Raw genomic sequence first — 15,408 nt, forward strand, 5'->3', positions numbered from 1 at the left:
ACAATATGATCAATACTTAGGAAAATCAACTCAATATCAAATATCACAACTTCATAACATTTAAGGGTTCAAACCCTCCAACTGGTCGGCTATGCCGAAAAATTCAACAATACAACGACAACACTAAATTTGAGTCTAGTCTCCAAATCAACCAAGACCCAAACTGGGGGACAAATCAACATAGAAATCCGTACAGATAATCTTGAAAAAACCAAATACAACCAAACATATCAAGTTTGAGCAAGTCTACATAACGATAAAGATAAAACACCAATCAAGAATCAGTGGAACCATGGGAAACGCCGGCAGCATCCTCGGCATCCAATCGACCAAGAGTATCGGTTAACTCATTAGCCTCGGCAGCCACCTGAGCCTGGATAGCAGCAGCCTTCTCAGCTCTTTGTTGCAACAGATTCTCCATCTCAAGGATACACCTATCTATATCCCACTCACCCGACTTACCATCACGAAACTCTTGATAAATCTCACCGCGAGTCAAGACCTCTGCCTCTAACCCAACATCCTCCATCATACTCCTCAACTGTACGATCTCAGACTCAAGATCCCTCACTCGAGCACTGACAGCCTCCAAATTCTCAAGTGCTTCATGAAGCTTCCTAGCATCTTGCTCATGGGATGCCATTTGTTCCCGCAAGCCCTTAATCACATTGTCCAATTCGACCTTGCACTTCTTCAAATCACGATTCTCTTTCCTACAGTCGACCTGCTCGGCACGAAGTTTCGTCAGTTGTTTCTCAAGCTCCTTCACCTTGTCTCCCAAGTAAAGGATACCCCGTGTACCCTACAAGACATAGAACAATCAACACGATAAGTTGTTACGATCTGAACAAAAAAGAAAATGAACGACACAAAAAAGAAGAAGCAACATAACCCTACCAAAAATGAATGGGAAATGATAGCCTCCATAGCCGAGTCATAGCCAGCAGCATCCAATCGAGCACGATCCTTAAGCAGCGGAGCACAAGGCGTATAAACAGCAGCATCCACAGGGAACTTCATATTGGTTGAGCCACCAGACTGATCAGAGACAACGGATGAAGCGGATCGCTTGCCCCTCCCAACAGGAGAGGGTAGAGACACCGTATCCAAGAGATCAGTCGTCGGTTCCTCACTTGAGCTAACCATAACTTTCTTTTTCTTCTGTTGGATGCGCTCGTACGCAGCCCGACTGCCTTTTGGTTTGTAGAATGGAAGGTCTGCCATCGCTTGGTCTACAAATACGCGCTCAGCAGGGGTCAATTCAAATAATAATGGAAAACCTTCCACTTCACGACCTTGCCTTAGAATTTCCAAAGCTCTAGCTACTAGAGCAATACGAAAGCGAGCACGACTAGGTGGATGAACAATACCTTCGGTACGAACAGGAATCTCACACCACAAAGAAGAACCCCTAAGATTGTCCTCCGACAGGATCACCCGCCAGTCACGATCTTCCTCCGGGAATGAGTAAAACCTTTGTGCCCTTTCCGGTAACCCGCATATAACTGGAAGACTCCCGTTGATCCGACCTGCATATTAGAGAAATGATGCCTTATTAGATAACAATTTCATAACAACACACTTCATAACAACAAATAAACCCAAATACTCACGCGGCTTGGACCAAGCAGACGGAACCTTGTAACCATCTTGGATCCCTAAAGCTTCGACACTGATAAAAAAATATTTTTCCTTCCACTTTGTACGATCCTCCGGAAGGTTAGTAATGAGTATTGGGGCATCAGAACGAGAGTTAAACTGATAACGGCCCTTATCTATACGGGTCTCACCCAACTGGTAAGCATACAAGACATCATACATATTGATGTCAAAACCCTTCCGTTCCGCAAACACTTCCGCGGCCATTAGGATCCTCCAAGTATTAGGCATCAGTTGACTCGGAGAAATTCGGTAGTAGTTACAAAGCTCAACCACCAGACGGGGGAGCGGGAGACAAAGGCCCAAAGTAAAGGGAAGCTCGTACATACAGACCATACCCTCAACATCCCAATTAGGACGAAGTGATGTATCGGGAGCATGCAAACTTGCCCACTCGGGGATACTATAAGCCCGACGGATCCAACGCAACTGATCCTCAGAATTTATCTTAGAAGCACGATTATTTTTTGGAAGAGTGTCACCCATCTTTTCTGAACCCACAATGGGACCGAAACTATTCACCCCAAATCCGACTCCAGATTTTTTAGCAGGCAACTTAGCCCAACTTGACCCAACCACATTTCCCGTAATGGCAAGACACATTGCGCTCTCTCCATCACCAAATATCCTAACGGAACTACCCGACGAACCCGTGTGGTCCCCACTTCGGTAAGACATATCAGACATCCTATAAAGCAGCAAGTTTGAGTTTAAAAAAGCCCCACAGCTACCAACCAACCAACCAAGCAACAACAAATAAGCACATATTACAGCCAAGACGCAACTCATCGAACAAGCACATATCAAACTACAATTCAATCCAACCAAACGGACAAATACAAAAAGTTGTAGCAACCAAACAAATAATGTAACCAAGCCAACCCGACGGAGGCTAGGTCATAAACATTCAACATATAGAATCAAAGCTAAAAATAAACAACGAATCGAGCTAGATCAAAGCAAAATACTACAAAAATATGAAAACGACATGCTCGTAAAAACTTAACCAAAATACGAAGAACATTCGAAGAACTTCAAGAACATTCAAAGTATGTAGAAGAAAACCAACCTCTTACAATTCTCCTCCAAAAATCTTCACTCTAAAATCTACAAGCTCTCAAAATCCTTCAACAATCAAACAAAAATAATTTGATAAAAATACAGGGAGGAGTTAAAAAGCTTCACTCCCTTTGTTTTTGACCCAACACTGCAAAATTTTACTGCGTACCTGGATACATGTTGAGAGAGTTTCCCTCTGTACTGATCCTTTCTATCCTTCCTACCCAACATGTCAACACAAGATATTAGAGGCACGCTATCCAACCCATCCTACCCAACATTTCAGTAGAGGATGTTAGAGGCACCTTATCCCACACATTATTCATGCAGGGCAACAACATGGAATGTACGATGAGAAACTAAAATAAAAGGTACCCAACCTGCCCAAAACAACTCTACCCGACACGATATGAGGAGAAAGCAAATAAAGGGTACCCAACCCTCCAACCCGTCGAATCCTTATTTTCAGCTGTCAATAAATTCTCATATTTATCATATCCTTCAACACTCATCAACAATTTGAAGAGTACTATGCCTAGTCTACAAGTTAAAGTAAACAAACAAGATATCACATGAAAGATATACAGAGATGCTGCAGCATCGAAAATCGCCCACATATTTTTTTTCAAAAGAGTCTCATATATGTTATTTACATATTCCAGTTACAAATGAAAATGAAAATGGCTCCCAAATATGAAGCAGTCAAAAACAGAAGAAATCTCGCAATCTCCACACAAAAAAAAGGGAAGAAGAAGAAAGGAAATCGAGAAATCTGCAAAGAATCTGCCGTTTCCTCGCTGCTCTCGGCGGTCTGCAATATTACGACTATGCTCTCTAGATTCCGGCGAACCACCGGCCTCTCCTTTCGTTCAAAAGACTGAGCCCTAGCCCCCTTTGCAGTCAAAGGTTCGCTCACCGCCGCCTCTGCTGGAGAATCTTTCCTCGAACCAACAGCCGCCACCCTACTGAAGAAACGGCAATACCATCTCAGATCAGTGTACCCACGGCGCGACCAACCCAGATCCGCCACCACTTCAGTTCGGCGGACGAAGGGCATTACTTTCGTTCAGTCAAGCCACGCCGAGCTCCGCCTCGTTTGCGCCACCGGCGTCGGCTCTGAGTTCGCCAAGGTTCCCGCATCACACCGCCACGCCACCCTCAGATCTGGAAACTAAGGAGCATCCGCTTCCTTCTCCAGTCATCGCCGCCGCCTCTGAAGACGCATGGAGGCCGACTACACCTCAAGCCATCTCTTCTCTCTCTCATCTCGTCTAGCCACGCGAGAGCTGCCTGAGATCCGCGGCGAGAGAACCTGCCGCCGCTCTCTCCACCGCCGCTAGACCATCTATCGGTCCTTGCCGCCCGATCTAAGGCTGCCGTCGAAGCAACCACCACCGACAGCCGCATCGCAGGGGTGCTCCATTTCAGAACCCGCCGCTGAAGCGGCGCCCTTAGGGCTGCAGCAGCCTTCCTTCTCTTTTGTGAAACCCTAACTCCTAAAGGAGATGAGGTTTTGGGCCAAATAAAGCCCAACTAATTTCATGGGCCACGCCCCATACATTGAACTTGGGCCCACGAATTTTGTTAGCCCAAAATGATCAAGCTGCGTGCCATTTAATTCAATTGCTATACATAATCGCATTCAGTTACACTAGTAATATATATCGAAATAAGAAAAATCGACAAGATACTTCTCGGCCCTAAATTAATACATCAGCTCGATTCATAAGCTCGGAGAGCCCTACGCTTGAAAGATTATAAGCAATATCTTCATGAAAAATTTGATTAGTTTGCTACTCATCATATTTAGTAATCATACTCTCTATTTGATAAAATCAAACTAGAGAGTGAGGGACAAACTGTAATGGGCAAAATTCGTATAGCCCATTTAAATGAATTTTCGTAGTCCAAATAATCAGCCCAGTTCAAAAATCGAGTTAATTCCAATTAATTCGGCTCATACGCCAAGTCAGTGAGGCCCAATCACATTAAACCCTACAAAGGGCAGCGACTTGAGGGAGAAGACAAGTCAAGGAGGTGATCCTGGAAATATCGGAACAACTAGGGTTTCACGGACGTCTCGGAAAAACCCTAGCCGTCAAGACACCATACTATATAAGAAAACCAACTAGGTCATTCGACCTATCCAATCATTCATACTCTAATCACTGCTACCTGCGCTTATTCTCTACACGATTTGCTTTCTTGCTCAATCGATCCGCCTCCACGCTCTCACGGTCTGAAGTTCAGAACAACCCTGACCCGTCAGGCTGACTAGTCCGACCAACCAGACCGACTACTTCAACCTTGCTCTATTATTTCATTAATTTTACGTTTTATTATTATTTTTACGAATTCCGTCAAATATCTTTTATTGTTGAACTGACTTGAGCGTCGGAGGCCCTTCCATCGACACTCCCACCGGTGTTCCTAGAAGGGCTCTAACGTGTTTGTGGTTCTCAGATTGCTAGTGCACGCCGATCCGGACATACCCGACGTCCTATTTCGTGGTTGTTGGATCCATCCCCAACATCTGGTTCGGGCTATTCGGGTTGTAATTTTTATTGGGTTGAAAATTTTCAGCCCTAACCTTCTCAGGTGGGGTCTAATCGGGCCAACCCACGAGTTTCAGGCTAGATTGATATCCCCACTTCCGGCTATCAAAGAGACAAAAAGCTATGTGAAGTGAAAGAACAAAAGGCCATTGATTGCTACTAAGAACCTAACAGAACTTTTCAAAATCAACACTCTCATCATGCTAAAAATTCCTTTCTCACACCATCTATTTCGACGTCGCCAAATGATTATGTCTTCGACTTCAACCAGAAATAGCAGTACACGTGTGGAATCAATAGGCTCAAAGGCCAGAAACTAAGTCCCTAACTACGAACTAAAAATCTTTATGTGGCGGTTGATCGATAGCAGCAGGGAAGCAGCGCAGGTTACTGATCACTATTTTATTAGCAACAAAAACTACAATCTCGACACAGAAACCATGACAAGTTCTGGACGATCACCACATGCATGAAAAAACTCACAACAATGAATAAACTGTGTATGATATATAATTATGGCTCAAATCCTCACAGGCTTATTCAACGTCAAAAGTCAAGGCTAAAATCACTTTTCAATCATGTAAATTTGTTAAATCATGCTCATATCATTAAGAAAAATTGAAAATCATGAATTTTCAGAAGAAATCATCACCGGCATCTTACCCAAAATCTAATGGAGCAAAAAAATAATAATAATAATCACACACCACCTAACCAAACAAAATAAGACAATAAAGCCAACAAAATGATAAAAGTCATACACATACCTAATCTCACTCCCCCTCCCCCAAACTTATTACAGAACACAAGTTAAAAAATAAGTTTGGAGGGATGAAGATATGTGTGTCACTACTCACAGTAAAACATGCTCCAAGGTGGTGGTGTGGACGAGACTCAAAATCCGCATCTTCTAAGTTATGCTGTGATTTTCTCCCCAAAAGAAACAAAACAAAGAAAACAAAAGAGAAACAAAGAAAAAGAAGAGGTAAAGGAAAACAAAAACAAGAAAATAGTTGGGTTACGTTACCTCCCAACAAGTGCTTAATTTAACGTTTAGAGCTCAACGATACCTCATGGTTCAACCTATCCCCACACGGTGGAAAGCAAAGAGAGGCATCAAAATGATGCAAGCTTCCTACAAAGTGAAACGAAAGGCAAGAATCAGAAGCTAGAAAATAAAAAATAAAACAAATAAATAAAAACCTGAAATAATGCTTAAGTACTATCAAAAATATTAGAGTAAAATCTACACAAGTCCCCGGCAATGGCACCAAAAGTTGATCACTATAGCAACAAAAATTGCAACTATAACAGTGTAATTGTAGCAATAAACAACAAGTCGAGTATCATATCCACGAGGGCTGATAAATAAAATCACTCTAAATAATCCTAATAAGCACTCTACCAATATTCAGGCAAACATCAAGACGATGAATGAATTAAACTAAATTCAATAATGCAAACTAAAGCAACTAAAAATCAAGTAGAAAATCAGATAATAAAATACTGATCATATGGATGTAAATTCATTAATCCAATTCACATAATCGGCCTATTAATCCTAATTACTAGTTTAATCCATTTATGATGAGAGATCACAAATATAATCAAACACTCTCGCTAAAACAACATATGACAGTAGATTAATAAATTCTCTATCATCGCTAAGTCTCAAGAAAATCTATTAACTCCCAAAAGCTCACAAGAATAGTTCCCTATGATCCACCTATCTCCGCTGGGTCTCAAGGTTAAAATCATACTCCCTCCGTCCGCCAAAAGTGGACCACTTTTACTATATCGGACGTTCGCAAAGAGTATACCACTTTCCTTTTATAGAAATGGTCCCACCATCCACTTTAATATTTTATCCTTACAAACACTCTTTATTTACAAAAAAAACACCCCAAATTCAATCTCAACCACACATCTCATAAAGTGGTGGGACCCTTTCTCCACTACATCAAAATTATCACCAATTTTATTAAATCCCGTGCCCAGCCAAAGTGGTCCACTTTTGGCGGACGAAGGGGAGTATCATACATTCTTGAATCAGCTAAACAGTTATCTCCGCTAGGTCTCAAACCGAATAGCTACACATGCAAATATTGGCCACATAATCCATAAGAAATCAAGCACCACGAATTATGAATCAAAAACTGGAAGGCAAAAATATATCAATAAATCAATCACATAAATCTAATTAACTATTTACGGACCCTAAAATCAGATAAAGAACTAGCCAGACATCAGCAAATAAATTAAAAGCATAATAAAGAAGAAAGCAATAAAAGAATTAAAATTGATAAAACTGGGAAAAAATTCTAAAGTAATAGCTTGAATTTTAAAGTCTTCAATCTTGCAGGGAAATAAATCTAATCTATGAAAGCAATAAAGTTCTAAGTCTAAAACAAAAAATTATGAAAAGAGGTAAAGAGAGGTGTCTAATAGGTTAGGAAAATGACCTAAATATAGGTACAGGGGATAAATACAGTACATAACTCGAAAATACTGATAAAATCTCAAAATCCCAAAAATTCCCGTCAGACACTATTAAGTGTTGGGCGCGCGTTTTTGTTTCGGCCATATCTTTATCGTTTGAACTTCGAGTTACGAACCGTTTGCTCCCACGAACTTGTATCAAGATGATCTACAAGTTTCACTAAAATCATACTGTAGAATTCACCCAAGTATGAGCAATTATCATATTTCACAAGATAAATCAATTTAAGCACAAAACACTCATCAAACACTCAATTCCCTATAAAATTAACATCATAAGAACATTAAAAACCATGGAAAAGTAAGTGTTATTAATTACTTCTCGGGTAAAGACGCTGGCCAAAAGCACGAGATAATTTATTTATTCAAAAAAAGGCAAGAGCCAATCGAGCGAAGCCACATTAACAAATTGAATCCCTGGTCGATTATGGTCCTTCTTAATAAGCTCTTTTAAGAAGTGGGGCCTACGCCGAGAATCTCTCTATTTTTAATTTATTTTATCGAAAGCTCATGGAATTGTTCTTGGCTGGTTATATGCGTTATATTATTAACCATGCGGGCGAACAGTTCTATAAAGGGGCTTTGGGTCTTGGACTTATAGTAGCTTTGATCACCCTATTAAGATTAAGGGCGATCTTTGGCTTTTACTTTAATGAAAACAATCAAAATCAAAAGAAGAAGAAGGATAACGGCGAGGACAAGGATGAGGGCGAGAATAAAAAGTGTGAGGAGAGCAAGCCTTCATCGAAGGGCCAACATGGGCTTGCCAAAAGCCCGATAATGAGAAAAAGAAGAATAACGAGGGCGAGAGCGAGAAAAAGAAGGATCAAGATAAAATAGCCCGGGTTGATCAGTTTTGCATTGTACCATTGATTCATATGAAAATAAGAAAGTTCTATTTCTCATTCACAGATGTATCTTTCTTTCTACTAACGGGAAAACAAGTATTGGCTACTCCCTATTTTGTTCTCTGCCATTCGTCAACCAAGAGGTTCTTTCTCTCATATAATTTCGCCCACCCCTTTCATTTCCGTGCAGGAGGAAATGGGATTCGAACCCGGTTATAGGAAACTAATTGGCCGAGTCATGCCGATTGGCCAATTGAAGAACTCTTCCGTCAAAGAATGCTTTATTGCATCCGCCACTCACTTCTTGGCTCTTATCTACGCCCCTTGAGAAAGAAAAATCAGAAAAAGGGATGACGGGGGCCTTTTCCGGTTACAAGTAATACAGTTTGTTACAGGTTTAATTCAGTTCTCAGCTTTCCTTAGCCTAGTGCTACGTCCTACTCCTACTCCATACCACTTCGGGGATAAGGGGCTTTGATGCGTGGATGTCCTTGTTGAAGGAATATTAAATTTAATTAATACTCGATTTGCCCGTGGATCGTCTCTTGGATTATCTTAATTCACCATACATCAATTAAACCTAGCATGCTCCTATTAATTTAAGTGCTGCACCTTAGAGTTAGAATTACTTACTTGTGAATTCAACGCAGAGGCTGTTGACGATTGAATCAAAAAACTCAAGTTCTGACCCAATTCATCACTGAACAGGTCAGTCAGTTTCAATGCTCCGTTTAATCCCTCAAAAAACCTCCAATCGTATTTTTTGCAGAAATACGACTTCTTCGTCTTCTAAAGAGCTTTCCGTGACCACCTGTTTCACCTCAATCGGAGTTCTGTAGAGGAAGTTATGGCTGTTTTTCGGAGACTGCCAGAACTTAATTTCCTGCGAAAATCTCACTCCAGCTCAAATCTTCTGAACTGTATCCCGCTCAGTTCCCAACGTTGGATGGACAATGAACTATGAGAACTCCCAGAGAATTCGAGCCCTACAGTTGGGGCCTCCTTATTGCTCTGCTCTCTAAACCCTAATTTTTGTTTGTCTTATTCTAAGAGCAGATATCTGTATTTAAAGACAAAACACAGACCTAGGGCCTTAATAACTGTAGTAGGCGACTCCTACTGGGCTCAGGAGACTTTGGGCCAGTCCAGGGATCAGATACACGGAATAAAGATGGGCCTCAATGAATTAATTCTTATAATCAGCCCAGATCACAATTAATTCATAAATATTAATTCATTCCACTAGAGAATCAATATTGACTTACCCATTTATTACCGATGATGAGTCGGGGCTTGTATTTAGACTTATTAGACCTCCGTATTTAAAATATCCGACATCCATTAATTAATTAAAGCTCTGACAGCTTATATTAATTAATCTCTTTGTAATACTTAAGTAGTACCACTCAACCCTTATTATTGCGTCTGAACTTAATCAACCTGCAGGGTTTAACGCAATAAACTTTTTGAGATCCTTAAGGGGATGTCATTATCCTATACCGGATACGGGTACTAATACAGATAACCAAATATCATATATTAACCGCTATCACCCAAGATACAGAGTACTCAAGTTAATATATAACTCTCACCCATAGTAATCAAAGTGATATACGAATCAACATATATATTTGAAACCTTATTAGTATTAAGATTTTATAAGTCACCGAGATCTTGATCCGTCACATATGTCAGATAGAAGAATACATCTCACTGTGATCCTATCAATACGTTACGACGTACCGGTATAGACAAGTAGTCAAGACAAACTCCTTCCATCTATACTGCAGCCTAAACCAACGACTCGTCCTAGAGTCATCTCGGCTGTGATCAGTTTATATCTCTTAAGGTCATTCCAATTATATGGTCTTCTGTGATCTACAACACACCATATAATCTACTTATATAGAGACAAATGACATACATATGCAATCATGAACACAATCAGATAGGAGATTAAATAGTGAACTTAGGAAACATTGTATACAAGCATAAAACACTTGTTACAGTAAAGCACTAAAGCAAGCAGGAGAGGAAGAAGGTGCGGCCTAGTCTTTGTCCATGATGGACGTTCGAAAAAAGAGCTTTTTGCCATTCTCTCTCTCCTGTCTATGAAAGGCACGAATGAGCCTAGCCTAAGTCAAAGAAGAAGAAGAAGTATATGTGCATGAATAAAGAAGGAAATATAGAAGCCTTTCGCCTACGAGCCTTCGTTTAGTTGAATTTTATGTCTTAAGCATAGTTCACCTATTTATTGATCAAGATTTGAACCTAAATGCTACCTATGGTTAAGTTAGGAAAAATCCTCTATCGGTACCCCTTGGTCCCTCAGTTACTGGATTTGTAGTTCTTGTCAACCTTAGAAAGTGCCATTTGATGAGCAGATGAGATCAAAAATGAGATAGATGTGGAAAGAATGAAGTAATGAAAGTGGAAGTCATTGCTAGTAGTAACGACTTGTCACGATCCATTGGTTCATATAGAATCCATGTCTTAGGTGTATAAAAAAATATTCTTTTAGCTAAGCGTATATAATATATAAAATAAGAGTGAAAGGGTCCACCCCTAAAACAAGGGGTAATAACTAACAACTAAGTCCTCTTTTAGGTGTTTATTTTGTATATATGATTAAGTATTTTTATCCTGAAGATTAGAATTTCTTCAATATGGACATGAGTCAAACAAACTAACTCAAATGGTAGAATCTTATAAAAGCGTCATATGATATCCCAAAGCACCAATCCATCTTAGTGAATAAGGATAAACCTTTTGTCTATGTATCTAGACTAATCCTCAAAAGCAAACACCTTATTATTATATTGTTAGTCATCGTGTGGTTCGAACCCACAACCATAAGTTAAGATGGTATTTTGATTAGATATAACATGCTTAAAATGATAAATTCATTGTAAAAGTGACGAGTTAGTAAATCACTCAAAATCTACACAGGTACATCATTGTAGATCTTCACAGTCTAACGACTCAAAATAATTCATATTTTATATGTTATTTATTTCTTTTTTAAACTTTATTACTAGAATAGTCCTCCGTGTGATTCACAATAATAGATCGAGTTAAAAAAAATCTAAATATGTTAAATGAGATTATATATATGCTTAGTGTTTCTTAAATTAATTATATATATATATATATATATATATATATATAATACGTTATTATTCAATAATAATTGCATGATATCCTATTATTAGTTTTTTATATAAAATAAATAGAAATACATAATTTTAAAAATTAAAATATTTAAATTAAGAAAGAATGGAAAATAGAAAAATAAAATAAGTTTCTAGTTTCAAGGAAAATATCACAACTTAGAAATACTATAAATTATTTAATATGCTAAAATTTAAAATTATCTTAACTTATTCATTTTAATTTTTTGTATATATCATATATTAATTAAATTAAAGGTCATTTTGTGATCTTTTATTCTATATATATATATATATATATATATATATATATATATATAGGGGAGGGCTAGAATAAAAACACTCTTAAGTGTATAAATATAAATGATTTTCAGCCTTTAGATCATCAAGATCTACGGTTGATTCGTAACCCTGTTGGATGAATTCGTGGTCCTGAGTTCGAATCCCAAAGGTAACAAAAATTTATTTTTCGCAACTCGTAACCATGTTGGATGAATTCGTAACCCTATTGATAAAATTCGTACATTAAAAAATATTTATATTTTATACACTTAAGAGTGTTTTTATTCTAGCCCTCCCCTATATATATATATATATATATATAATATATATATATATATATATATATATATGGGGCCGCTCCATGAGACCCCCTAATTTTAGTGAGATCTAGGGCACGATCTTGTGCGTTTATTTTATCAATCCTATGGCTGATATTGTATCTGGAGGATGATTTTTTTTCGGCAGGGTTCGAATCCTGGAGGGAGCAGAATATTTTAAATTTGGTTATTCATCACTATATATGCATTGTTCATCAATATATACAGCCCTGTTCATCAGTATATATGTCTTATTCATTACGAATTTTGTTTAAAAAATTCATCAATATATACATCTTGTTCATAGATATACGTTTTGTTCATTAGTATTATATGCCTTATTCATTGTACTCATGTTACACGAAAAATAGGGGGTCTCACTGGAGCCGCGCCCCTATATATATATAGTATATATATATATATATATATATAGGGGAGGGCTAGAATAAAAACACTCTTAAGTGTATAAAATATAAATGATTTTCAGCCCTTAGATCATCAAGATCTACGGTTGATTCGTAACCCTGTTGGATGAATTCGTGGTCCTGGGTTCGAATCCCAAAGGTAGCAAAAATTATTTTTCACAATTCGTAACCATGTTTGATGAATTCGTAACCCTGTTGGATAAAATTCGTACATTAAAAAACGTTTATATTTATATTTTAAGAAGTGTTTTTACCGTAGCCCTCCCCTATATATATATATATATATATATATATATATATATATATATATATATAGGGGAGGGCTAGAATAAAAACACTTTTAAGTGTATAAAATATAAATGATTTTCAGCCCTTAGATCATCAAGATCTACGGTTGATTCGTAACCCTTTTGGATGAATTCGTGGTCCCGGGTTCGAATCCCAAAGGTAGCAAAAATTTATTTTTCACAATTCGTAACCATGTTGGATGAATTCGTAACCCTGTTGGATAAAATTCGTACATTAAAAACGTTTATATTTATATTTTAAGAAGTGTTTTTACTGTAGCCCTCCCCTATATATATATATATATATATATATATATATATATATAGGGTATGGATCCATGGAGAATCCCTTAAGTATAAAGAATAAAGAATAGATCTACACCCTAGAATTAGAGCCATCGGACGGTTACTAAAATTTAGGATCTAAATTCAAAAACAAACTAAATATATTTAGAATTTGGTTTGATAGTTACATAAGGGCAATTAAGTAACCTCATTAAAATGAAAACAGCATCCCCTAATTTCACTCCACATTCGCAGCCTACCATTCTCTGTAAAAAAGCACAATAGCTAAGGATTCTCTTTCATGTTTCCTTTGAATATTCCCTTAAATTAATCTTGCGATTGATTTTGGAGATAATATTAATCAACCTAATTAATCAAGCATGCCTACTTAATATTCACACACACACACATATATTATTATTAAGAATTTTTTATTCAGAAAATTTGTATTTTTATTCGACATCTTATAGCGACATGTTCACTATAACGTACATAGTTATACTGTATTCGTTGTATTAGTTAATTTATTCAGTTTCTTGTTTTATTTATTCAATTAATAACAAAGTGGTATTTGATGAATTTTCAATATTATTCACTATAATTTTAGTGAATAATACAATTAGCTTATGTGTTATTCAGTATATATTGTAGTTTATTGTTAAATTTATATATTTATTCAGTATAATTTATAACTGTATTTGCAAAATTTATTATAAATCATTTTGCACATAACAAAAATATATTGTTATCAGGATATGATTTCATTTTAAAATATTAGTCTCACTGAATGGATATGTATTAACATATGACATTCATAAACTGAATAAACTTTGAATGTTTGAGAATAAAGTGAAAAATATACTACTAAATACTCCCTCCGTCCCTAAAATAACTTTCTCTTTTTCCATTTTGGGACGTCCCCCAAATAACTTCCTCTTTCTTTCTTTCCATTTTTGGAAACCTACCCCACCACATAATAATACTTTATTTATTCTTACTTTTCACTTTTCACCACTCCCAATACTAATTATAACACTTTTCACAACTTTCAATAATAATTATATATCACTTTTTCTCCACTATCAATACACTTTACCATTTTTTATAAAACCCGTGTCGTCCCCAAAGAGGAAGCCATTTCAGGGACGGAGGGAGTATGTTACAAAATATGAAATACAAACTCTGCTGAAAGTACATTTAACTGATCTGAATAATTTAACATATTGCATTTATCAACTGAATAAACTTTCAAGTTATGCGCATAATGTGAACAATCTACTGAATATATTTCAAAACGTGAACTAAACTAAAATAATAAGTACTATAATTTACAGTAAGGGTCTGAACATTGATATGATATAGAATTGTGAAAAAAAAAATCATAAATAACGTAAAATATTGGGAATAGGAATAGGGATGGTGTGATATTTTTTGGATTAATTACAATGCTCAAATATAATAAAGGAAAATAAAATTTGATATACAAAAATTGGACATTAAAAAAAATCAACGAAAAAAAGGTACAAAATAATGTATAAAATAAATACTGAAACAATGAGGATACATGTACATGATAAGTTTCCAAAATAAGTTGATTATGGTTGCCTTAATTATAGAAGTGATCGGTTATTAAAAAAAATAGAATATTACTAATATGTCCTTATGCATATAATCAAATGAATGAATTGAAATAAATCATGAACCGTTAGATTTGGAAAATCAATGCTCCCAATTTATTCTCTATTCTCTCTACATTTAGCATTCTTTTTTTATCTCTTCCCTATATATATATACAGAACCGATCACCTACCCACCTGGGCAAGCATAACATGCCCACCACTGATGTGGCAATTTTAATTAAGAAAGAGAATTAATAAATCTTACTCTAATTAAAATTATTTTACTATAATTACAATTGCCACATTATAGTGGGCACGTTATGCATGCCCACGGTGGGTAGGTGATCGTTTCTGTATATATATATATATATATATATATATATATATATATATATATATATAG

At 36.8% G+C, this 15,408-nt stretch overlaps 1 protein-coding gene across 1 annotated transcript; it reads right to left on the reverse strand.

Moving 5' to 3' along the window:
• Positions 1-274: 274 nt before the first annotated feature.
• Positions 275-2,429, reverse strand: LOC131004591 (uncharacterized). Its single transcript, XM_057931297.1, has 4 exons — positions 1,614-2,429; positions 1,371-1,529; positions 898-1,232; positions 275-802 (listed from the first exon to the last, which is right to left on the reverse strand). The coding sequence occupies exons 1-4, from the start codon at positions 2,344-2,346 to the stop codon at positions 275-277; spliced, it is 1,755 nt and encodes a 584-aa protein (XP_057787280.1). The 5' UTR covers positions 2,347-2,429.
• Positions 2,430-15,408: the final 12,979 nt, after the last annotated feature.

Source organism: Salvia miltiorrhiza, unplaced genomic scaffold (genome assembly GCF_028751815.1).
Source record: "Salvia miltiorrhiza cultivar Shanhuang (shh) unplaced genomic scaffold, IMPLAD_Smil_shh original_scaffold_438, whole genome shotgun sequence".
Classification (NCBI taxonomy): domain Eukaryota; kingdom Viridiplantae; phylum Streptophyta; class Magnoliopsida; order Lamiales; family Lamiaceae; genus Salvia; species Salvia miltiorrhiza.

What these genes read in the sequence shown, in the direction of transcription:
- LOC131004591 (XM_057931297.1), bottom strand. Translation starts at nt 2,346, where the DNA reads ATGTCTGATATGTCTTACCGAAGTGGGGACCACACGGGTTCGTCGGGT. An exon ending in GTCTGCTTGGTCCAAGCCGC is followed by an intron (nt 1,530 to 1,613) that starts GTGAGTATTTGG and finishes TCTAATATGCAG; the next exon opens with GTCGGATCAACGGGAGTCTT. An exon ending in GATTCCTGTTCGTACCGAAG is followed by an intron (nt 1,233 to 1,370) that starts GTATTGTTCATC and finishes GCGTATTTGTAG; the next exon opens with ACCAAGCGATGGCAGACCTT.